The sequence below is a fragment of the Phaenicophaeus curvirostris genome, chromosome 31, assembly GCF_032191515.1.
Source record: "Phaenicophaeus curvirostris isolate KB17595 chromosome 31, BPBGC_Pcur_1.0, whole genome shotgun sequence".
Lineage (NCBI taxonomy): Eukaryota > Metazoa > Chordata > Aves > Cuculiformes > Cuculidae > Phaenicophaeus > Phaenicophaeus curvirostris.
In genome coordinates this window covers 1593843-1620251 of record NC_091422.1, presented here as the reverse complement: position 1 = coordinate 1620251, position 26409 = coordinate 1593843, and the positions used below count along the sequence as shown (strand labels likewise).

At 48.1% G+C, this 26409-nt stretch overlaps 1 protein-coding gene across 1 annotated transcript in view; it reads left to right on the top strand.

Annotated features, from left to right (window-relative positions):
• Positions 1–25153, top strand: part of LOC138732432 (AT-rich interactive domain-containing protein 1A-like) — a 53407-nt gene extending 28254 nt beyond the window's left edge. Inside the window, exons 10-11 of the mRNA XM_069879047.1 lie at positions 24922–25006; positions 25137–25153. Of these exons, the coding sequence (XP_069735148.1) occupies positions 24922–25006; positions 25137–25153 (102 nt within the window). The remainder of the gene's footprint in view (positions 1–24921; positions 25007–25136) is intronic.
• Positions 25154–26409: the final 1256 nt, after the last annotated feature.

Genomic DNA, 26409 nt, shown 5'->3' with positions numbered 1-26409 from the left:
CCACAGATTTCAAACGGCTTTTAGCTTTGCTGCTTTTATACGAGTAAGCTGTTTCCTTATGAACCAGCTCGTTAGCAGGTCCCAGCTGCTCCATTAACCAGTACGGGGAGATTTGGTATCACCCTAAGAAAACAATAAACTGCTACAGAAAGAGCTTTCTGGACCAACGGAGCAGCCTCACTGGCCTCTTCCAGAAGGAAACCTACCTCTCAGACTTCTCCGCAGGAAGGTTTAAAGCATTACAAAGTTCACAGCAGAGTTGAATATGTACATAAATACACGTTCAGATGTATTCACTAAAGCAAGAAGGACTAAAAATAAGCTTACTACACAGTTGAGGCTGCAGTGGTCAGGCTCTGTTCTAAAAAGCAAAAAACCAGTTCCATCTGCAATGCCTTTGATAGTTCACTAATTAATGATCAAAACGCATGTGCTTCAGCATCATTTTATGCTTTTATATGGATATCTTATTCCATTATAATTATCACAGACCATAGAAGTCTATCAGAGCCAATCATTTCTTAATGCAATTAAATTCCCAGGGGAACAATATGAAGTAGTTTATATTGGTGATTTCTAGGAGAGCTTATAACCAAATGGGAGCCTACTAGTCTACTGCAATTATTCCAAACTAGAAAAGTAAAACAAACTGCATGAATTTTTAACAGATTTTCTGGAATACTTGAATTAAAACAATCAGTAGGTGTCAGAAGTTGCAATATGAGCTCATCTTCAGACTCCTCCTACATCCTCTAGCACTCACCTCTTCGGGGAAAGGATTATGCAGCCGCCTTCTCCTCCTGGATGAAATCCCCCACTCTCAAAAGAGCTCTCTGGGCTATTCGTCTGCTTCCCAGTCCTGTTAACACAACAAGTAATCACTGTGAGAACATCTCGTTGCTGCCACTGTTTTAGTTCCATTTGCTCCCCCTCGTAAGAGCCATGTTTGATTTAACATCTTGCATTTATCCAAGATAATACTGAGGTGTTCTAAAAAATGTTGAATTTTGAGAAATAAATCTTCAGCACATCAATCTACATTGGGCAGCAGTTTGCACAGCTCTTTCCAAACAACACACAGTTCCACTATTCCTTACATCATTTGCTTGTCTAAGCATTTTGTAGTTCCATTGAATAAAGCCCAGTACCTGTTATGACGTACAAGGCTAACTTCATAAAGGAACTTCAAAGACAACTTAGTCCTAAAGAAGATATCTTACCTCTTCTTAACAAACACAGACCTAAGAAAATTGTCTGTAGAAGAAGAAAAGGCAGATTAAGAAAACACCAGCCAGCATTAGCTGAAGTGAATAGCCTCCTTCTCCAGGCACCTACGCCAAGTGCAGAAAGCAGCACACCTCTGCTGGGATATTTTCACCAGGGAAGATTTTATAGCAGGAGTTCAGGAGAGCAGGGGCAGACAGTGGGCACTTGGAGCCAGGAGAGCTTCGCTGCTGTCAGCTGCCAAGCGGGAACAGAGTAGGAGAATCACCAGAGAGACGGAGCAGAAAAAGGTTGGCTTCAATAGAACTCAGCCTTCTCTGATTGTTCCTATGAATTACAGAAGAGAAATATCATAACAGTAAATCATGACTGGCAGTGAACTATTTTCCTAAGTACACTGAAGAGCACAGAATATAAGAATTTCTTCTTGCGTCAATATTCCACAGCAATAGCTTTTCTCCCGAGGCTTAGAGAAATCCTTCCTCCTCTAATCCTGTTTTCCAGTGACAACTTAATAACCGAAATGGCAACAATTACCCCTTTCTAGTGCTAACTCACAAATTGCCAAGATTTTTTTTTCCTTCCTGTTCTACCCATTCAGCAGCGCTCAGTATCCTCCTAGAGCATAAGTGTGAACGGTTCAGCCCAGTGGCACCTGAAGGGTTGGCATGGAGGGTAGAGAAAGATGGGAAAACACATCTTCTTAAATGGTATGTTTGTGGGGTCTTATTTCTCTTCTTTGGAAAGAATAATAGAGCCCCCCTGGATCAAGACCTCTTAGCTCAAGGCAGTGATTCTGAACCTCTCCAGCCCCGCTGGACACCTTAGTTTTACAGAGTAGCATTTTCTGTAGTCTGCAATATACAGAATTCCTATTAATTTGAAATACTTCTGCTTGTATGAACTGTGAAAAATCATAATGCCGTTTAAGGATTTAAACATTACAGCACTAACATATATTTATACATATACCAAGATAGATAGATAGATAGATAGACAAACAGACAGACACAAAGTTTTTTATATATATATATACACATACATACAAATATATGTATTTATACAAAAAGGGGCAGCCGCCGCATTCCAGCTGGGCTCCTGGAGCTACAGAGAGGGCTCTGGGGAGAGAAAATGTGGCTGAGGCCTCAGCTGCAGAGTCAGGATGGGGAATCTCCTCCATGGCATGGAGCTGGCTCGGCTCCGCACCCCAGGCTCAGAGCTGCCGGCACAGCGTGACCGAGGGGGACACCGGCACCTGATGGCACCTCCGAGCAGGGGGATTCCTGCAGGCAGGTTCCCTGTCAGGAGCGGGCGCTGGTGCGCGTCTCGCTTTCCAGGGGAAGCTCAGCCCCTGCTCTTTCCCATCCTGACCTGGCTTTGCCCACGCCGGTCACTCATGTCCAGGCAGGATCTGCTTGAGCCGACCTCGGCTCTGGTCAGAGGAGGCTCCCAGGAAGAAGGCCCAGGAGTTCAGAGGCCAATTAAAGCCCCTGACAGCAGCAGAAAGCTCAGCAGAGCGTTTTGGCCAAGGCCTCCTTCCCCACTGCCCAGCAGCCTGGCCAGTAACGCCTCGTGGCTACGAGCAGCCCTTGCAGGAACCTTGGAGGGAATCAGCAACTCACTTTTCTCTGCTCCTCCACACCCAGATGCCGACACCGCACAACAGGATCACAAGCACGAGGGAACCCAGGGTTACTGCTACACCACGTGCTCGCATGTCTTGGGGCCTGGTAACCCCTGTGGTGTCCTGGGTTGTCCCGCCGGCCACACCTGGAGGAGCAATTGGGAACGTCAGTCTGTCCTGTGCCCCTTTGGAGAGCTTGCAGCACCTTTGGTCTGGCCAGGACATTCTCCGTTCCCTCCCAGCGCTGTGCCTGGAGGTTTGCTCCCAGCCTTTGGACAGGTCGTCCCACTCACCAATATTCAGGAATCCAAGAGAGCACGTCAGGCTGCCTGGCCAGTTGCTTCCTTGAGAGACACGAACAAAACCCGTTCCCAGAGCGGGGAGTCTCCCCCATCCCAGTTCTCCCTCCTCCCTGGTGGGTGACACTGGGTGACCAGAGGCCAGCAATTCCCTGGTGTGCTGGAGGCCGGCATCGCCTCCGATCCTTTGGCAGGGATGGACACTGAGCCACTGCTCCCTTCTGAAAACACCTCCTTCTGCACAGCTTCCGTGTCTGTCTCTGAGAAAGAAGCAGGAGTCGGATCAGATGTAACCGTCCCCCCTCGGGTCACACTCTCTCGGGTGCGACAGCGTGGGCAGCAGCGGCACCAGGGGAAGAGCCTGTGGACCCACAGGGGTGTGGAGAGATGGATCTGGGTGGCCGAGGGACAATTACCTGGCACATCTGTTGACTGGACTGCTCCCGCTTCTCCATCAGGGACTGGCGCTGCCCGATGGCCTCCTTCCCCAAGAGCCACCTTCTCCGCAGTCTCACGGTCCGTCTCTTCAGAAAGAAAGAAGGTCAGTTTGACGAGAAGTAACTCTTGCTCATGGGGAACACAATAACTTCAGGAAGGAAAAGACACCAATTACGCTTAGAAACAAAGCTTGGACATTTGGTACTGCACCTCCATGCAGGGGGGATATGGAAGCGCTTGACACTTCCCGGTGTTCCCATAGAGAGCAAAAACCCAGCCTGCTGAGACACCAGGAGATCACGTGGGACCTTCTCGGCACACTCAGTGTTGTTTTGGAAAACCACAAGCTTCCGAGGGGATGGGGAGATGCCGCAGCCAGTTCAGCTGGGAAAGAGCCCTTTGGAGAAGCATGTGCCATCCTGCTCCCTCTTCCCATGGGAAGCTTGCAGTGGCCTGAACACTAGCTCTGGTCATCCGTTCCTGGGAACTTTCCAGTGGTCGTCAGGAGCCCACGGACTCCCAAATCCAGAGGAAAAGCACAACCACATTATCTAAAACACATCTAGAAACAGAGCTTAACCACTCGAGACTGAATCCACAGCCCTTCACGGTCACCACCTTCAAGTCAGCTGTCCCACCTCAAGCTGGGTGTCCAGCTTCCCTGGACCCGAGGTGCCACCTGGAGTCCTCAAACACCAAGGAGATCAGTGAGGCAGGACTAGGCCGCGAAGCTGGGGCTGCTCCAATCCCGGCTGGTGCACGCCTGCAGCCCTGGCAAAGCCTGACATTGTCAGCGCCCCCGAGCCGCCTGCGCGTCCTCTCTACCACCCAGGGCTGCTCTCCCCTCCGCTGACCTGCAGCAAGGGCTGAGCACCCACAGCTCCTGCCGGTCGGGTGCCAACGTCTGCCAGAATGGCTCTGGCCAGAAACGGCACCGCTGGGGATGCGGCTGTGCTGGGGGCTCAGCTGGGACCACAACTGGTGGCAGCAGAGACTCTGCACCATCCCTGTGGCTCAGCAGCTCCTACAAGGCCTGACAGCGCGTGTCAGTGCAATGAGGCTCTGAACGATCCCTTCCTGCTGGAGGAGGCTCTGGCGTGTCCAGACGGGTCCCTATACCCTCCGCTTCCCGAGCCCTTTCATCACAAGGGCTGCATACTCACCAGTGTCTTGCTCCCGGTCGTTAATGATTTCCTTCATGATTTCTTTGAACCGCTGGGAAGATTTCTGCAGTTAGGATTTATATTCTACTTTTTGAAGACCTTAACAGAAAGCACACAGTTAAATTCCTCACTAAGAAAATCTTGACGAGCAGTGCCCAGCCTGTGCAGTCACCCCAGAGCCACGAGCAGCCCTAAGATGCCAGGTGGGCTCCAGCGCAGGATCCAGCCCAGAAGCCGGAGCAGGAGCCACCTTTGCACCCAATTATCTGTGAGAATATCTGATCATCACACGTGGTGATCTCCCTCTCAGAGCTGAACAGCCGGACACAAGAGGATGATGGAATGGGACGGCACACGCGATGCAGGTCTGTATTCTCACACCCGCAAGAGAGGCCTCGCCCCGGTGTGGGCTTCAAGCTGGCAGCTCCCAAAGGAATTCAAGAGCCGTGACATACCCATGCGATCTCCTTGTGCATCAGCCGTGGGACTCAGACAGGAAGCTGGAGATCCATTGCCTCCAGCCACATCTGTAAAGAAACAGAAGAGAGCAGCTCCTGTCAAATATTCCAGTCTGCTTTTTCCCTTTGGAACGCAGGTGGATACAGTTCAAATGCAGGATCGCTCCATGGCCCTTGTTTCTCCCTTCCGCTCGGGAGCAAGGGCCAGACAGTTACTGGATTCAGATGCGTTCAGAAATATACGTCTTAGTTTAAAGTTTGTATTCCCATACGTTTCAGAATTATAGGATTGTTCGGGTTCAAGGGATGCTTATCCCTAAAATCTATGTTGTGGCCCTACAAATGGGAGTTGTGGCCCCAGCAGTGGGTGTGCTGGCTCCGCTCAGGGGCGGACAGTGGCGGCTGTCGGGTGTACCCGGCTGTGAGGACGGACACCAGGTCCATCTAGCTCCGACCTCAGCAGAGTAGACTTGGCGGCCAGAGCATGTAAGACCTGGAATCCATAGTGGAAAAGACCTGCCAGCCATAATGAGGTGGACCTGGGAGCCGGAGCTAGGTGCACCAGGCGAACGGAGGTGGGTAGACCTGGTGGTCGGGGACGGCTTGACCTGTTAGCCCCGCCCTGTACTCTGAGAGACCTGGTGATTTGTCCTAGAACTGGTGTTCTCGCTCAAAAATTGGTATTCTGACCCAAAAAATAGAACCATATCAGTGTTCTGGCCCTACAAATGCCAGTTGCGGTCCCAAAAGTGGGTGTGCTAGCTCCGCTCCGGTGGCAGACAGTGATAGCCGTTAGATGTCACCAGCTCCAGGGACGGCCACCAGGTCTATCCCCGCACCGGCCACCAGGTCAATCCCCCTCACCGGCCACCGGGTCTATCCCTCACCGGCCGCCAGCTCTATCCCTCACCGGCCGCCAGGTCTATCCCTCACCGTCCGCCGGGTCCATCCCTCACCGGCCGCCAGGTCTATCCCTCACTGTCCGCCAGGTCTATCCCTCGCCGTCCGCCAGGTCTATCCCTCGCCGTCCGCCAGGTCTATCCCTCGCCGTCCGCCGGGTCTATCCCTCACCGGCCGCCAGGTCTACTTTTCACCGGCCGCCAGGTCTTCCCCGTATCGCTTCTAGAGCTGGGTAGACTTGGCGGCCGGAGTGGGGTAGACCTGTCAGCCGCGTCTGTTCCCGGTTCTCGCCCAAGGGATCGCTGTTTCGCGCTGCCTCCAGTGACGTCCTCGTAAGAGGCGGGGTCTCTGCCGCCCCGCCCCCGGCCGCCCCCGCTCCGCCTTGGCGCGGAAGTCGCTGCGGGCCCTGCCTATACATACTATGGGAGCGCGAAGTGACCCGGCTCCGAGAGCAGCGCTAGAAAGCAGCCGCCGACCCTGCGCCTGAGCCGGTGAAGAGGGGACACGCCCGAGTCGTTCTCAGCGCCTCTGCCAGAGGGATTTTGACCTTCTCTGTCTGCAATCGTGGTACGGACTTCAGCGCAGAGAACAACGATCTGGACTGCTGAAAGGACCCGAAGAGGGGAGCAGAGCGTGCTGTGACCTTGTGCTGGTCGGGTGGTCACCCCCGAAAGGACTCGCTGCTGTTGCTGGGGCTGCAACCCGCTGATGTTGCCCATTGGTTGAAGCAATTCTCTTCCGCAAACCTGGAATTGTAGGTGGCTGAAGAGCACCCCAGCACCCCCAGGAGCCAGACCCAGCTCCAGCATCCACTGGTCATACCTGCAAAACCAGAGGCCTCGCCGTGCCCGCAGCCATCGTTCCCCATACAGCCGATCCTGTGTGTCCCTGCTGCCATTGCTGCTGCCCCCACCAGCCCTCAAGGAGCCCAGGTGCTAAATGAATCAACCCGGCAACCAACAGCCCGAGACTTGTTCCGTCTGGATCACCTAACTGTGAGGTGGCTGGACCGTGGGTCCAAGGTGGATGCTTGGGGCTGGTTGAATGCTTTTAACTATTTATCCTTTGGGGACTTCTGAACCATTGGGTCCATCTTCCTCTCTGCATCGGAACAATCCAGAACGTCGGTCAGTCGTGTGCCCCTCTGAGCCTGGGGTGTGGAGCCGAGCCAGCTCCGTGTTGTGCAGGAGGTTCAAACATCGGCAAATTTACTTTGCTAGTCCTAGTAGGATTTCTGGGCTCCATGCCACTTGTGTTTAGTGCTCTGCTTCGTCAGCTGGCGGAGGAGACGTGGACGCCAGCTTAAACGGCTAGGGGACCTGATGGCCGGCATTCGTCCTCCCCAGCCCCCGTTCCTGCCGCGGTCTGGGTAGACGTGGCCGCCCGCTTCAACGGCACAGCGGCGGATAGACCAAAACAGCTGGGATTTGTCCACGCCTCGTACGCCTCGCTACCGGGACTTCGTACCCGCTCTCGCTCCTCGGGGAAGACGTGTCCCCCCAGCGTCCCGCAGTGTCCGCCGCGGAAAAGCGTGGACTTGGTTTCTGCGGGTTGCGGGTGTGGGGGTAGACGTGGCGGCCCGCCCGACCGGCGGCTCAGGGGAGGTAGACCTCACGGCCGGGTTTCGTCCTCCCCACCCCCGGCACCGGTTCCTGCCTCGGTCTGAGTAGACGCGGCTGCCCGCTTCAAAGGTGGACAGACCTGACGGCCGGATTTCGTCGTCCCCATTCCAAGCCGCGGTTCCAGCCTCGGTCTGGGTAGACGTGGCCGCCCGCTTCAACGGCGGATAGACCTGACGGCCGGGTTTCGTCCTCCCCACCCCCGGGCCCCGGTTCCTGCCTCGGTCTGGGTAGACGTAGCCGCTCGCTTCAACGGCGGAGGGGCAGGAAGACCTGACGGCCGGGTTTTGTCCTCCCCCGGGCCCCGGTTCCTGCCTCGGTCTGAGTAGACGCGGCTGCCCGCTTCAAAGGTGGACAGACCTGACGGCCGGATTTCGTCGTCCCCATTCCAAGCCGCGGTTCCAGCCTCGGTCTGGGTAGACGTGGCCGCCCGCTTCAACGGCGGATAGACCTGACGGCCGGGTTTCGTCCTCCCCACCCCCGGCCCCGGTTCCTGCCTCGGTCTGGGTAGACGTAGCCGCCCGCTTCAACGGCGGAGCGGCAGGTAGACCTGACGGCCGGGTTTCGTCCTCCCCCGGGCCCCGGTTCCTGCCTCGGTCTGGGTAGACGTAGCCGCCCGCTTCAACGGCACAGCGGCGGATAGACCTGACGGCTGGGATTTGTCCACGCCTCGTACGCCTCGCCACCGGGACTTCGTACCCGCTCTCGCTCCTCGGGGAAGACGTGTCCCCCCAGCGTCCCGCAGTGTCCGCCGCGGAAAAGCGTGGACTTGGTTTCTGCGGGTTGCGGGTGTGGGGGTAGACGTGGCGGCCCGCCCGACCGGCGGCTCAGGGGAGGTAGACCTCACGGCCGGGTTTCGTCCTCCCCACCCCCGGCACCGGTTCCTGCCTCGGTCTGAGTAGACGCGGCTGCCCGCTTCAAAGGTGGACAGACCTGACGGCCGGATTTCGTCGTCCCCATTCCAAGCCGCGGTTCCAGCCTCGGTCTGGGTAGACGTGGCCGCCCGCTTCAACGGCGGATAGACCTGACGGCCGGGTTTCGTCCTCCCCACCCCCGGCCCCGGTTCCTGCCTCGGTCTGGGTAGACGTAGCCGCCCGCTTCAACGGCGGAGCGGCAGGTAGACCTGACGGCCGGGTTTCGTCCTCCCCCGGGCCCCGGTTCCTGCCTCGGTCTGGGTAGACGTAGCCGCCCGCTTCAACGGCACAGCGGCGGATAGACCTGACGGCTGGGATTTGTCCACGCCTCGTACGCCTCGCCACCGGGACTTCGTACCCGCTCTCGCTCCTCGGGGAAGACGTGTCCCCCCAGCGTCCCGCAGTGTCCGCCGCGGAAAAGCGTGGACTTGGTTTCTGCGGGTTGCGGGTGTGGGGGTAGACGTCGCAGCCCGCCCGACCGGCGGCTCAGGCGAGGTAGACCTCACGGCCGGGTTTCGTCCTCCCCACCCCCGGCCCCGGTTCCTGCCTCGGTCTGAGTAGACGCGGCTGCCCGCTTCAAAGGTGGACAGACCTGACGGCCGGATTTCGTCGTCCCCATTCCAAGCCCCGGTTCCAGCCTCGGTCTGGGTAGACGTGGCCGCCCGCTTCAACGGCGGTTAGACCTGACGGCCGGGTTTCGTCCTCCCCACCCCCGGGCCCCGGTTCCTGCCTCGGTCTGGGTAGACGTAGCCGCCCGCTTCAACGGAGGAGCGGCAGGTTGACCTGACGGTCGGGTTACATCCTCCCCGGACCCCGGTTCCTGCCTCGGTCTGGGAAGACGTAGCCGCCCGCTTCAACGGCGGAGCGGCAGGTAGACCTGACGGCCGGGTTTCGTCCTCCCCCGGGCCCCGGTTCCTGCCTCGGTCTGGGTAGACGTAGCCGCCCGCTTCAACGGCACAGCGGCGGATAGACCTGACGGCTGGGATTTGTCCATGCCTCGTACGCCTCGCTACCGGGACTTCGTACCCGCTCTCGCTCCTCGGGGAAGACGTGTCCCCCCAGCGTCCCGCAGTGTCCGCCGCGGAAAAGCGTGGACTTGGTTTCTGCGGGTTGCGGGTGTGGGGGTAGACGTGGCGGCCCGCCCGACCGGCGGCTCAGGCGAGGTAGACCTCACGGCCGGGTTTCGTCCTCCCCACCCCCGGCACCGGTTCCTGCCTCGGTCTGAGTAGACGCGGCTGCCCGCTTCAAAGGTGGACAGACCTGACGGCCGGATTTCGTCGTCCCCATTCCAAGTCCCGGTTCCAGCCTCGGTCTGGGTAGACGTGGCCGCCCGCTTCAACGGCGGTTAGACCTGACGGCCGGGTTTCGTCCTCCCCACCCCCGGGCCCCGGTTCCTGCCTCGGTCTGGGTAGACGTAGCCGCCCGCTTCAACGGAGGAGCGGCAGGTTGACCTGACGGTCGGGTTACATCCTCCCCCGGACCCCGGTTCCTGCCTCGGTCTGGGTAGACGTAGCCGCCCGCTTCAACGGCGGAGCGGCAGGTAGACCTGACGGCCGGGTTTCGTCCTCCCCCGGGCCCCGGTTCCTGCCTCGGTCTGGGTAGACGTAGCCGCCCGCTTCAACGGCACAGCGGCGGATAGACCTGACGGCTGGGATTTGTCCACGCCTCGTACGCCTCGCCACCGGGACTTCGTACCCGCTCTCGCTCCTCGGGGAAGACGTGTCCCCCCAGCGTCCCGCAGTGTCCGCCGCGGAAAAGCGTGGACTTGGTTTCTGCGGTTTGCGGGTGTGGGGGTAGACGTCGCAGCCCGCCCGACCGGCGGCTCAGGCGAGGTAGACCTCACGGCCGGGTTTCGTCCTCCCCACCCCCGGCCCCGGTTCCTGCCTCGGTCTGAGTAGACGCGGCTGCCCGCTTCAAAGGTGGACAGACCTGACGGCCGGATTTCGTCGTCCCCATTCCAAGTCCCGGTTCCAGCCTCGGTCTGGGTAGACGTGGCCGCCCGCTTCAACGGCGGTTAGACCTGACGGCCGGGTTTCGTCCTCCCCACCCCCGGGCCCCGGTTCCTGCCTCGGTCTGGGTAGACGTAGCCGCCCGCTTCAACGGAGGAGCGGCAGGTTGACCTGACGGTCGGGTTACATCCTCCCCGGACCCCGGTTCCTGCCTCGGTCTGGGAAGACGTAGCCGCCCGCTTCAACGGCGGAGCGGCAGGTAGACCTGACGGCCGGGTTTCGTCCTCCCCCGGGCCCCGGTTCCTGCCTCGGTCTGGGTAGACGTGGCCGCCCGCTTCAACGGCGGTTAGACCTGACGGCCGGGTTTCGTCCTCCCTACCCCCGGGCCCCGGTTCCTGCCTCGGTCTGGGTAGACGTAGCCGCCCGCTTCAACGGCACAGCGGCAGGAAGAACTGAAGGCCGGGTTTCGTCCTCCCCCGGGCCCCGGTTCCTGCCTCGGTCTGGGTAGACGTAGCCGCTCGCTTCAACGGCGGAGGGGCAGGAAGACCTGACGGCCGGGTTTTGTCCTCCCCCGGGCCCCGGTTCCTGCCTCGGTCTGGGTAGACGTAGCCGCCCGCTTCAACGGCGGAGCGGCAGGTAGACCTGACGGCCGGGTTTCGTCCTCCCCCGGGCCCCGGTTCCTGCCTCGGTCTGGGTAGACGTAGCCGCCCGCTTCAACGGCACAGCGGCGGATAGACCTGACGGCTGGGATTTGTCCACGCCTCGTACGCCTCGCCACCGGGACTTCGTACCCGCTCTCGCTCCTCGGGGAAGACGTGTCCCCCCAGCGTCCCGCAGTGTCCGCCGCGGAAAAGCGTGGACTTGGTTTCTGCGGGTTGCGGGTGTGGGGGTAGACGTCGCAGCCCGCCCGACCGGCGGCTCAGGCGAGGTAGACCTCACGGCCGGGTTTCGTCCTCCCCACCCCCGGCCCCGGTTCCTGCCTCGGTCTGAGTAGACGCGGCTGCCCGCTTCAAAGGTGGACAGACCTGACGGCCGGATTTCGTCGTCCCCATTCCAAGCCCCGGTTCCAGCCTCGGTCTGGGTAGACGTGGCCGCCCGCTTCAACGGCGGTTAGACCTGACGGCCGGGTTTCGTCCTCCCCACCCCCGGGCCCCGGTTCCTGCCTCGGTCTGGGTAGATGTAGCCGCCTCAGACTAACTCAGGTTGGAGGACATTTAGGGTGGCACTTCCTAAAAATAACACATTATTCCAGTTCACTGGAAACAAGTAAGTAACAGTTGGTGAAATGGAGAGCTGAAAGAAACAGTGCTGTCACTTCATTGTGTTCAAAATACACAAGCACCTAAAGAGTTTTTACTCATTAATTCAAAGATTGTATTTTCTAGGGATGTCATAGCCACTGCATTCATTTTTCAAGGAGGAAACTGAAATAATGAGAGTATGACTGAATGCTCTTTGCTCACATAATGCTCACATTAGTGCTAAAGTCAAAAGGCTGTAAGAAATAAAGTGATTAATCAGAATGGGCAAGTAGTGTGTGTCCCATGAATAAATTTCTTATATAATTCACCTATATAGTTTAGAAAATAAAGTAACTTAAATTGCTAAAAACTGTTAAAGCTTACAGATTTCTTCCTGTTGGAAAAGGTACACTATTTTCTTGAAAGGAAAATAGTTCTCTAACTGTGATTTGAAGGAATAGCAGCTGGTTGCCCTCCACATTTTAACATACACTCTAGTGTTTGCTGACCAAGCAATTACCAATAGTTCCGAAAAAATAAAGACATTTGAAATAAATTTACCAAGATACATCTGTTCTTAGAGCTAAGAACATTTTTTCAAAAATATCTCAAGTTTGTTCCATGTCATAAAAGGATGGTTTCAATTTCAGTTCCCTACAGTGTTAACTGCAACCATTTACTTTAAACATTATAGATGTTTTCAAGTTCTTGTTAGCATCAAAAAGAATTGTCATTAACTCATTAAAACATGCAATAAAGTAAGCCATTAGAATGGTATGTGGAAAATAAAACCAACATGAAGAGATGCTAATATGTGTGATAGCTCAAATGAAATAATGAAAAAACTTTGCTCTGGCAGTATGGGCTGATAACTGAGTTCCTCAGTAAGGTCCACTTTCAATTCAATGAGATTCTTAACGCTGATTTTGGTGCTAAGATCATAGCAAAACAGAATATTATGGCTGCAGGGATGACATCATACAGTACACAATATATTATTTTTCATATCACACACATGCTGACAAAAATCCCAAATCCATAAGAGACGCAAAAACCAAAACAAAACAAAAAAAACCCCACAAAACCCCTCAACACTTTTCCATATTGTTACTATTATGCAATTAAAATGTTTTAGTAAGAAAGTATGAAAACCCTTATTAGGAATCCATAAGATATTAATAACTGCAAAAAAAGTCCTGTAAACTTAAGTAATTTAGCCCTCTATAGACAAAACAGTATTTAAAATACTGGTTTTGGTAGTGAATATGGCTAAAAGACTACAATCCTATCGTCTATATTACACACACACATGCAATTCTTGAAGAAGAAAATGGAGAAATGTTTACTCTTTAAATGCCAATCCTTATATCATTCAAAATGCAATATGTAAACCTGATTAGGTAAATCAAAAGTAGTATGATTAAATGTCCATACTCAGTAACCTAATTACATTAATTAGCAACTCATCAATGCAGAAAGTAACTTGAGTGATCCTACTGTAAAGTTACATAGGATGTAAAGAGAAGAAACCTCACTATTACTTTCCAGCACACTTCTTCCCTGCAGTTCTGAAAGAAAGATCTGGTTACCTGTTTTTTTGAAAAATAAAGAAATCTGGTAGTTGTTAACAAATGTAAAAAGGGGGAAAGAAAGGGAGTTTATCCCTGGAGTCTCTTTCTGCCTTTGAGGACTCTGTTTTAAATGGAAACAAAACCAACAACTTCTTTTGTTAGCTAGTGTTATCTTCATAAAAGTCTATGATAAAATTTTATGCTTTGAAGAAAGAAATTCCTTAGGTAAAATCACAAACATATAGCTAAGTAAACTTTATCAAATGGTCATTTAATATATAGAATTGAATTTAAACTGCACCAAGAGTAATATAAGATCTTGCTTTTCCTCATTCCTCTATCCTGGCTACGACAGTTACCTTCAGGAGTTTCAGGTCAAGTATATTTCTAACTGGATTTTCTAAGTTTTAAATAAAACTGCAATTTCCTTTATAATTTCTATTTTTTTCTATAATTGGTAAGATTTCTGCAACTACTTTTTATCTTACTTAAGGATTCACTGCTACATGCATAGAAATCTGTCCCCTTGTGTAGCAAGCCACAAATCCATCAGCACAGTGTATTATAAGTAAAAACATTAAAACGTAGAGGTCAAAATCATTAGAAAATGAGGCAAGCAGGTTCTTCCATAGTATTGATACTGTCCTGATGTCGGAAACTCAATCTGACTTCAGTGGGGACTGTCATCATTCAGCTCCACTTAAAATTAGGCAAAATAAATTTAATATGGCATCCATTTTAATACATTTTATTATACAATACTTTAGAAAACATGTTACAGCTTCTTCACAAGGCAAAATGCTAACTGGTCCTCCTTAACAACTGAAGAGCCCTCTGGAAGATCATACTCACACTGTAAACATGCACATCTGCTGACTGATCTGTTCTTTTATAGATCTGCAGCTGCTTCACAAATGCTGAGGCAGCAGTTTCATCAGTGCACAGAAGGTCTCCAGAAGTGTTTGCCTGCTCTGATTTTCATGGCAGATTTTATTTTAAAGCGTAGAGAGAGTGCTAGCTGGCACCAAAGTCTATGTCACCGCTCAGTGCTCCTTTCAGATTGTCTTGGCTTTTGCTTTCTGTTATGGCCATCAGGGTGGACAGCCTCGCGAGCCTTCCCACTGTGAAGCCATAGAGAAGCCTAGTGAGTGCTGGTGCTGTAAGCTGCTGATCAAGAAACCTTGCGACCTGCTAACGGACCTTTAGAAATGGCTCTGTTTATTCTCCTCTCTGCATCAGCGTGAACTCTGAAATACAGGATTTCTTGAATGCCTGTGCCTCAGTATCAAGTTTACACCACTTATTACATAAGTGTTCCAAACTCCAAAACAGGAAAGGAAAAGTAAAGCTAAAGTAATTTATTGACCTGTACACACATAAGGGACACGTTTTAAAGCACATGCTGGCTTTGTTTCCTACATTTTATATGACAACCACTTACACAGCTGCAGTTTATTTCCTACAAAGTGTTTATTTACCTGAGAACACTGCCTTCCGCATACGGCACTCCCAACAAGTGCTGCTGGTGGAAGGTTTGGGTCTGAGACGGAAAGCCAGCAAAACTGAAGTCACATCAGAAAACTTCCTGAATGCAATGATTTTCATAGGTAAGCCATTGCTTCCCAATGTTAACAATTTCACTTTCACTCAGTTAAATAAACAATGTGGGTCCCTCTAGTACATCTATTAATTCTTTTTTTCAGAAATTAGCATAAAGAAGCTATTTACAAAATAATTCTCATTCTTCAATGAAAGAAATACTGTAACAGCCAAAGCTCCTATTTTTATAATGGCTAATTATTTTCTCTGTGAAACTCTCATCCACCATCCACCTCTCTGTTGACTTTTGTCCTTCCTCAAAATTACCTTTCTCATTCTTTCTTGTCTGGGATGCTTCATACAGCTCAGCTGATGATATATACTGAGTTTTTATAAAACTCTTCTGAGATAAAACTCAGTATTTACTGGCTGGGGTCTCTTTACCTGTCATACTAATGCGACATCAAATAAAGCCTAAAATAGATGATGTTTGTAAACTGGACAATAAAAGGTCTGTTTATATTGTGTAATTTATTATGTAAGTACACATTTTACACGTCATTTTCAAGTAGCCATCATTTCAGCTTACAGTAAGCTACTGATTACCAACATTAACATTGGGATTAAAATCTCTTCGGAACAGAAAGATTAAAATTTTAATTTGACATGAAAATCATAATCAACTATTGAAGTGTTCTCCATTAATATATAGTACTGCTTGGTTTAACAAACTACATGGTGGTATTTTTCCTCTGCTTTACAGCATTTTATTACAGGGAGCAGATAAAATAACACCTTTATGCAATAGTTTGGGGATCCTTTGCTATGAAAGGTGCCACTTAAAGATAAGTAATCTCCTGAAATTAATTTATTGCACTACATTATATCATAAGCATCTAACTAGTTTAAACTGATGTTAATCAGCACAGCTGCCCTTCTCTCCTCCAGTCTCAGTCTGAACTTTTCTACCTTTATAGTGCTCCTTAATTAAAGCTGATGTAAGTTCGTATGATAAACACCATAAACTAGACTAGGCAGCTTTCAGGAAAAACTTTGTTTAAAATTAGTATGTCAACCTCTTCTTTAATCTTCCTGATCAACTAGGAAAACAAAAAAGTTTGTCTTTTTGTCCCACCAGTCAATCCCAATCAAGTTCACTGAGTAGTCATGTGAAAGCTTAGATTAGCTCAAGAGAGAGAGCAAAAAGGAATAAATCGCCATGAGAACAGGCACATCTCATGGTGTCATTACTGGATTAAAGAGGGAGTGAAATAATGGTGTCAGAATGAGTTTAGTCTCGAATGGAAAAAGGAAAATTTCAAAGATAGATAATAAGCAAGATTATCCCAATTTTCCCCTAGGAAAAAGTGGAACACATGAAGAATTTAATTGTAAGGTCACTTTCTTGATATAATACTATAAAACCTGACTTGACTTTAAAAAAGTAAAACAAAATAAAAAAATAAAGTTTAGGTCAAACATTAGTACAGAAGGGAGAATAGTGAGCCTTGGCCATGGATGAAAGAGACAATTAGTGGTCATAACAAATAGATATAATTAAAAATTCAGTTATATTTTGAACATGGAATTAAAAATAAAGAAAATTAATTAATTTAGTGAAACAAAGAAGAAAAATCTAGAGAAAAAATAACTATAGATATCTGCTAAAAATATAATTTGAAAAGTCTACCAGAGACTACACTACATTGATATTAAATTCCCACAAAAAGCTATAAATTTTAGCACTGAAGTCCTAATTCTTATAAAAGCTTTCTAACATAATAAATGATGATATACTATCACCCACAGAGTTTTGAAGAATATCAATCAACAACATCAAGCAGAGCATTTTAAAGACTTACTAAAGACCTTTCCATTTTTGCCAACATCACAAATCTCTGCAAACTTCTTGACCTTATACACAGCTGATGGCTCATTAGTAAAACAACAAATCGACAAATTTCATGAAAGAACAGAGAAAACTACCAAATCAAATAAACCTATTTTCTTGTTAAACCTAATATTCATACAAGGTTTTGTGTAAATATGCCTTCACAAAACAGAAAAGCAAAAAAGATATAAACTTGCACAATCCAATATCTTTTCAAACAGGTATTCTCCTTTTCACTTGTTTTATATTACTCATGATTGACACAACTAAGCTAAAATTGTTGGATACCTTTGCTATTTTTTCATATTCAGTGTCTCATTTCCAAAAAATATTTCTTTTTCCAGAAAATGTAAGAAGCAGTCAAGTATTGGTAAATACAATAAACATAGTCAGGAAATCCAGAAAATTTACCTATCAGTGGGTTATATCCATGTCCCACAACATATTACCACATCCATATTACCATTATGGTCTGCTAGATTATTCAGTGTATAGTTAACACCTTTGTACATAGGTTTTGACAGAAATTCAAATGTCCTGCCAAAACGTATTTTAAAAAAATACTTTAAAATCTAACAAATTAAGGTAAAACAAAATTCATGCTGTCTTGCTAAACACTGCACTTTTCCTGCCTCCATTCTTGTATATTTTTACAGAACTGCTCCAAGAAAAGTATAGTAATGTTAGAAAACCCCCAAACATATCTTTTTCTTCGTTTCTTTCCTTCTTTCTTACACGCACACACATAGCTAGCTAATTTTGGATCATCTTACACAATGACAAAAGATGTCTTCAGTAAACAGAACAAAGTAAACTGGAAGTACTCCTGCAATTATAGATGATGTGGTGGGCAGATCTCTGAAAAGAGACTACATTTCACAGTGAACCCAGTGCTCCCAAGTCTGAAAATATTCCTTAACAACAAAACCTGAGTCCATGAGATATCAGTAATTCATCTTATTAATCTGTGACTTTGTTAGCTACAATTGACCTGGCATGAAATTCACAGTGAAGATAGTAACTATTTCTGCAGCAAATTGTAGGTATATCCAGTGGACAGGTATTCTAATACAGCTACTCTAAATGTAACAAATCTCAGGGACATGTCTGAGACTCCATTCACTGAGTCTGCAGAACCAAAAGGCAATACTGTCAGTTACAATTCTTAACTGCTACAATGAAAACCAGCAGCTTCTCTGCATCCAGACTCCTCATTACTGCCAGAAGTGTACTATGAGATTGTTATATAAAAGCCTTAAGAGTATCTGGGTTTATAACACAAAAAAACCCCTATTACAACTATGGCACTAATTAACTATGTGAAAAAGCCTCCATTATTTCTCCTGCAGCCTCCTTTCCTGGTCTGCCTTTGAGTCAGAGACCTGCCTGACATGTCTTGTGTCTGTGTGAAAGACTATTTCCTTACCTGTTCTTGGCATGGAGACCAGCTAAAAAGTTCATAGACAGAAGTGTCAAGTTTGAAATATCGCAGGACATCTGTGGTGTTGTCTTTAACTATGTTTCTTCTTGACGGCATGAATTAGCCCCAGTCATCATCCTTTTCTGTTTATTATCTTTTATTCTGCAGCATGTGGCATAATAATTCTTGTAGAGATTTGAAACAAGACACAAGGTTCAGAAAGGTCACATTTAATTGCACGCATAGTGAATGTGAAAAATTTCAACCATGAGATTATAAGTGGGGACAAAAGCATCATGGATATCTGGATAAATAAGGACGACCAAAGAGAGTAGAAGAGAAGACACAGTCTATAAAAGCAGTTGAAGCACTAAAATAAGTAAGGCAATAAAATTATTGGGAGTACAAATTAGCTCAGAGAAAATTATCCCTTGCTATGAACCATTTAGAAGAAAGTTAAAACTACGAAAGGTGAAGTAAAATGCAGAAGAAGATCAATTTAATTTCACTTCCAGAATGTGAAGCAACATTTTAAATTGTCATAAACTGCTTGTTGTTAATTGCCATTATTGATCACTTCAGTTAGGCAGTTTCATTCCAAACTCCTCTGTTACTCAGCTGCGCCGAAACATAAGACATTCTTTCATTCATGTATTCTTAAATGGAAACTGAACCCCAAATTTTCAACATCTGCTTACTGTGCCTATCCCACAGTTCAGATTTTCTTAGACCAGATATTCATATTCTCTTCACCCATCTTGAGCAAATTTTGCTATAGCTCATCAGTGAAAAGAAGAAGACATTTGGTTCTCTCTTTCTCCAGGACACTCTGAAGCACCCTGAAGATTGATGCCTGACAAGCAAGCTGACAAGACAGTAATGACATTCATTTAAGAATGTTATTTCTCATGGAAAATGGCTTTGAATTTTTACTTATTTTACTTATTGCTAAACAGTGAGTGAACTGGAGGACTGTAATGCATTTTTCTACTTGATTTTTAGAAAGAAGATAGACTCAGAGGTGTCAGAAATACTGCACACTCAGGGAATTTCTGAATATGTTAACACACAACTCAGACAGAGACTGGTTTTTAAGATATTTAACAGATCATTCTGACAAACAAGAAGTTACTGAGTAGAAATTCAGATATGTATCCAAAGCAGAAACCTACAACAGATATGTGGTAAAGCAAACAGAACTTACTGGACTATTGTAATTTGTGTAAAATTCACACAAAGTATGTTATCATTATACAGACAATGTTTGTGCAAACAGAACACATTGCTGTGTCAGTTATGAAGGTTTTAAATATGTGTTGAGCTACTTGGACAGAAATCCATTCTTGAATTGCAGACAAAAAGCAAAAAGAAAAAGAAACAAAACAAAAAAACCCAGAGACGCTGACACGTGTGCAAAGGAAACGTGACTAAGCGAGGTGCTCATCCAATCAGTAATCTACTGTAGTTACAGAGAAAACATGACATATAGATCCAATTTGACAAAGTAAGACAGTGTCACTTAAGGTAGTACTTAGGACTGCCAATACTGAATATTATTTTTTTTCATATGCAAAATTTAAAATCAAGTGCAACTTGGAGTGACAGGACTGAAAATACAAAGGAAATAGGGAAAAAGAATTACAAATCTCATTTGAAATACTCAGAATTAGGCTGCACTCCAATTCTAGTATTCAAGAGTATTCAAGAAGCAAAATACAAATACTGATCCAAAGATTGGTTTGGGAACTTCTAGCCACCCTTAGCAAGAGAAAAACATGCATTTACTTTTCAAATACTTGAGTAAATATTGTCTCATATTTCTCTAAAGTACAAGAACACATGCATCTGTCTCACAAATCTAAGCGAGGGGAATTTAGCCATTAATTTGGGATGGGTTGACTTCAGGGAAAAGTCAGGTGAGTTTTGGTATATCTTCACAGAATAATTAAAAATTGTGTTATCCCAATATACAGCTTCTCTCATGAAATTTCTCAGCAACTCGGTACTGGCATGACACGTCACATGGCTGTTGCGCACTTTAATCTGCCTCCAGTAGCTGGCGAAGAAAGACTCCAGATTAGCCATAAAGTGCTGGGGTGCATATATAGCTTCTGCTTTACAGATGTACTGCATGCAAGATGGCTCATCAGGCTGAGGCAGTCATGAATTTAAGTTGGATATTTCATACTAAAACCACCGAAGATGCTTTTGCCATGAGCATCTGTACATACCTAAAAGCCCAATGTTTCTTCTCCAGCCTAATTTAAAACATACATAACTGAATCCAATTCACAGAAATACATTTTGGAGGAGTAGTAAGGGTACTACTGTAAAAGAAAGGGATTGACAAAGACATTAATTGCCACATTGAAAGAATCTCCCCTCACATCATAAATTCACATTCTGGATTGCAAGGTCCAGAAGAACAGAATTGGAGTTTGCACTTGGATAACGTTATCACGTTACCTCATTCAGACTTGCAGGTGTTAAGACTAGAAAAATTTTGGAGCCTTGTGACAAGAATTACAAAACAGAAGTAAGCAGAGCATCTCTAGGTGGGTATGGGAAGAAAGAAACGTCTCCATCCCATCTGGAGGCAGATTCTGCCAGGCATCATTCCAAATGACTGCACGTGCAGGGGAGTGAAAATAAAATATTGTCCGATTAAGATCTGTGCTTCGGGACAGACCGAGATACAGAGATCTGATGGAAAGGTGGCAGAATCCCATGACGCTATTGAACTCTTTTGGTTTTTCTCAAACTAGCACCTTAAACATATGTGGTTGCTGGACAGCAGGACACGGCATTCAACTTCTTCTCTACAACCCTACCTCCCAAATCAGAGCCAAAAAGCCTAGAACCAGGGCAATAAAGCGTTACAACACAAAAAGCAATTTTCTACTCATTTTGTTTTCTAATTCAGTTTTGTCCTTTTCCAGCTAAGTTAGATTCCTTGGAGCAAATCCAGTAACGCTCTAAGGACAATCAGAAGAGAGTCCTGTAGTCCTGGCCATAGAGCTGTGTCAGTACACGAACAGGAGCCCAAGCGCTGCAAGTCCCCCAGCAGGCAGAGTGCTAACCCACGGTCCTAGGGTGGGAACAAGCATGTGTCGGGGTAGGGGCAGAGTTCAGGGCTAGTTTGTTTTCTTGTCAATATCTACACGGCTAAAATAACAGAAAAAACAACCCCAAGCACAAACAAACAAACAAACTAACAAAAAACCAAACAAAAGCCCACAAAAAGAATACCTGGAAACAGAACATCTGTTCCAGATTGAAATGTTCAAACATCTGGTCATGTCCTAAAGTTATTGACAGGCCAGCCGTACAACACAGGTAGATCTTTACTGCCTTTTTGGCAGATGCTGCACTTACGTTCTTCTTAATTTGCACTTGTTACATAGTTCTGACAGCTAAATGCCATTGAAATCTTAAGAGACGTGCACCTTTACATTCTTTTCGCAAGCTTCAGCACAAGGCATAAACCCACCCTCTGCACATGTCCAAACAGCTGGGAACATCCACCCTGAGGAAGACTTTGCTAGCATAGATCCATGTTTAGTTTGAACGATCACAACCTCGAACATGGTTCAAGAAGATAAAAAGCCATTCCTGCCTCAACCTGCTTTCAGTGCAGTTCAGGTCACATTCAGGTTCATCGTGATGGCACCTGAAATCCTGCAGCTACTAAATATCGACAGAAGATGCTGCTGCCCTAAGTGTTCCATCAGAGGAGCAGATGAGTCCCAAGTCCTGACAGGACGTTACTGAAAGCAGACCGTATCAAAATACCCTCTAACCACCCGCATGCTCAAGCTCAGGAATGTCTGTGTGGCAGAAAAGATAAGCCAAGACAAACATCCCTTTTTGCGTCATATTTTAAGGCACATCTGATTATAAAAAAGCATACATTATTTAAGAAAAGGGAAAAAATACATGTGTATGCATACCTGCTGTCAAATACACAAACACAAGTAGAAATACATGCTATGAGATATTTAGATCCAAATCACCCCTTTCCACTCACACTTTTTAAGCAATCGTGTTTTTCCCTCAGTTTGTACCCAATGCAACAGAATCAGAAGTAAAATGTCATGATTGCCGTAACGTGGGTTTTGAAATACTGGAGCCAGCTCCTAGCCTTTCTCTGAGGAAACCCTTCTAACGTCCTGGAGGTCCCAACTGGAAGCTGTGGATACTTTTGAAGAGGACAGGATGCCAGGCAATGGATAAAACACTGACATCTGTTCATCTAATTAATCCAACCCCCCTGACAGTAATCCAGATGGGCAGAACACAGAGTGATTTTGGGGGACAGGAGAATAAAAACCCTAGTACTCCTGAACCACAGATTTCAAACGGCTTTTAGCTTTGCTGCTTTTATACGAGTAAGCTGTTTCCATATGAACCAGCTCGTTAGCAGGTCCCAGCTGCTCCATTAACCAGTACGGGGAGATTTGGTATCACCCTAAGAAAACAATAAACTGCTACAGAAAGAGCTTTCTGGACCAACGGAGCAGCCTCACTGGCCTCTTCCAGAAGGAAACCTACCTCTCAGACTTCTCCGCAGGAAGGTTTAAAGCATTACAAAGTTCACAGCAGAGTTGAATATGTACATAAATACACGTTCAGATGTATTCACTAAAGCAAGAAGGACTAAAAATAAGCTTACTACACAGTTGAGGCTGCAGTGGTCAGGCTCTGTTCTAAAAAGCAAAAAACCAGTTCCATCTGCAATGCCTTTGATAGTTCACTAATTGATGATCAAAAATGCACGTGCTTCAGCATCATTTTATGCTTTTATATGGATATCTTATTCCATTATAATTATCACAGACCATAGAAGTCTATCAGGGCCAATCATTTCTTAATGCAATTAAATTCCCAGGGGAACAATATGAAGTAGTTTATATTGGTGATTTCTAGGAGAGCTTATAACCAAATGGGAGCCTACTAGTCTACTGCAATTATTCCAAACTAGAAAAGTAAAACGAACTGCATGAATTTTTAACAGATTTTCTGGAATACTTGAATTAAAACAATCAGTAGGTGTCAGAAGTTGCAATATGAGCTCATCTTCAGACTCCTCCTACATCCTCTAGCACTCACCTCTTCGGGGAAAGGATTATGCAGCCGCCTTCTCCTCCTGGATGAAATCCCCCACTCTCAGAAGAGCTCTCGGGACTATTCGTCTGCTTCCCAGTCCTGTTAACACAACACCTTTAACTCTTTCTCTTTCACAACGCCATGACAATTCCTATTAAAACGAGCCTTGAAAACCACTCCTCTACAACACAAATAATTATTAGTTCTTTCACCCAAAGGTATTAACATGAAGATTGGAGCAGAGAAACAATAAGAAGTCTCTAGGGATGGATTCTATCTACATACATCTTACCCTGTTCTTTTAGTCATTTTTAGAATACCTCCATCCCGGAGCTGGTAAAACAAATTATTCTCTTTCCCATTCTTTCACTCCCTCTCTGCTGACATCCTGACGGTGATGCTTTTCTTCCTCTGCCCACACAAGAACCTTTCAGGCTTTAGTATGCTCTTTACCCCAAGACCTGCTTAAGAAAAGCGATACACAGCACGCTGATGGGGGCCGGAACGTGATTTATTTCCCATTTCATGGTTTTCCCCGAGGACCCAAGTAATCACTGTGAGAACATCTCGTCGCTGCCACTGTTTTAGTTCCATTTGCTCCCCCTCGTAAGAGCCATGTTTGATTTAACATCTTGCATTTATCCAAGATAATACTGAGGTGTTCTAAAAAATGTTGAATTTTGAGAAATAAATCTTCAGCACATCAATCTACATTGGGCAGCAGTTTGCACAGCTCTTTCCAAACAACACACAGTTCCACTATTCCTTACATCATTTGCTTGTCTAAGCATTTTGTAGTTCCATTGAATAAAGCCCAGTACCTGTTATGACGTACAAGGCTAACTTCATAAAGGAACTTCAAAGACAACTTAGTCCTAAAGAAGATATCTTACCTCTTCTTAACAAACACAGACCTAAGAAAATTGTCTGTAGAAGAAGAAAAGGCAGATTAAGAAAACACCAGCCAGCATTAGCTGAAGTGAATAGCCTCCTTCTCCAGGCACCTACGCCAAGTGCAGAAAGCAGCACACCTCTGCTGGGATATTTTCACCAGGGAAGATTTTATAGCAGGAGTTCAGGAGAGCAGGGGCAGACAGTGGGCACTTGGAGCCAGGAGAGCTTCGCTGCTGTCAGCTGCCAAGCGGGAACAGAGTAGGAGAATCACCAGAGAGACGGAGCAGAAAAAGGTTGGCTTCAATAGAACTCAGCCTTCTCTGATTGTTCCTATGAATTACAGAAGAGAAATATCATAACAGTAAATCATGACTGGCAGTGAACTATTTTCCTAAGTACACTGAAGAGCACAGAATATAAGAATTTCTTCTTGCATCAATATTCCACGGCAATAGCTTTTCTCCCGAGGCTTAGAGAAATCCTTCCTCCTCTAATCCTGTTTTCCAGTGACAACTTAAGAACTGAAATGGCAACAATTACCCCTTTCTAGTGCTAATTAACAAATTGCCAAGATTTCGTGAGTGGCCCCCCCCCTGCCCCACAGACCCCCCCTGCCCCATAGATCCCCAGCCCCACGGATGCCCCCTAAGTGACCCCCCCCCCCTTCTTAGACCTTCAGCCTCCTTCTCGCCTTCGTCTTCGCCTTCGATGCCTTCGTCACCTGCCGAGCCAAGATGGCACCCGCCGGGGGGCAGGGTGGGTGTGGGGGGGGATCTATGGGGCAGGGAGGGGTCTACGGGGCAGGGAGGGGTCTATGGGGCAGAGGGAGGGATCTATGGGGCACAGAGAGGGATCTATGGGGCACACCACCCCCTTTCTCCCCCAGATGCCGACTCCTCCTGAGGCGACGGCCCTGCCCCACGGCGCTGCCCCATAACCAGCCACCCCCCACCCCCCCGCCCAGCCCCATAAGTGTGGGGCGAGCGTCAAGATCTCAAAGCTTCTCCGCGGTCGTGGTCTGTGTGGGGATCTATGGGGCTGGGGAGGGATCTATGGGGCAGAGGGAGGGATCTATGGGGCAGAGAGGAGGGATCTATGGGGCAGGGGGCTCGCAGGCCGCCGTCTGCCCCCCAATTAAGAGCCCGGGAGCCACTTGTGGGGCAGAGGCCTTTATTGGGGGGCGCCTTCCTCCTCCTCCTCCTCCTCCTCGTCCTCTTCTGCTTGGGGGCTGCGGTAGCCCCAGAGGCGCACGGTGCCGTCCCACTGTGGGGCAGAGCCAGAGGGCCTGCCCCACACATCCCAGCCCTGCCCCATAGATCCTCCCCCTGCCCCATAGATCCTCCCCCTGCCCCATAGGGACCCATAGAACCCAATAGAACCCAATGGGGACCCATAGAACTCAATAGGGACCCATAGAACCCAATGGGGACCCCAATAGGGACCCATAGAACCCAATGGGGACCCCATAGAACCCAATGGGGACCCACAGAACCCAATGGGGACCCAATAGAACCCAATGGGGTCCCATAGAACCCAATGGGGTCCCATAGAACCCTATGGGGACCCCATAGAACTCAATAGAACCCAATGGGGACCCAATAGAGACCCATAGAACCCAATGGGGACCCCAATAGGGACCCATAGAACCCAATGGGGACCCCATAGAAACCAACAGAACCCAATGGGGACCCACAGAACCCAATGGGGACCCATAGAGACCCCAATAGGGACCCATAGAACCCAACAGAACTCAATGGGGACCCATAGAACCCAATGGGGACCCTACAGAGCCCAATGGGGACCCAATAGAACCCAATGGGGACCCAATAGAACCCAATGGGGACCCACAGAACCTAATGGGAACCCATAGAACCCAATAGGAACCAATAGAACCTAATGGGGAACACATAGAACCCAATGGGGACTCAATGGGGACCCATAGAAGCCAATAGGGACCCATAGAACCCAATGGGGACCCATAGACCCCAACGGAGACCCATAGAACCCAATGGAGACCCATAGAACCCAATGGAGACCCCATAGAACCCAATGGAGACCCCATAGAGACCCCAATGGGGACCCATAGAAACCCCAATAGGAACCCCATAGAACCCAATGGGGACCCATATAACCCTATAGAACACAATGGGGACCCATAG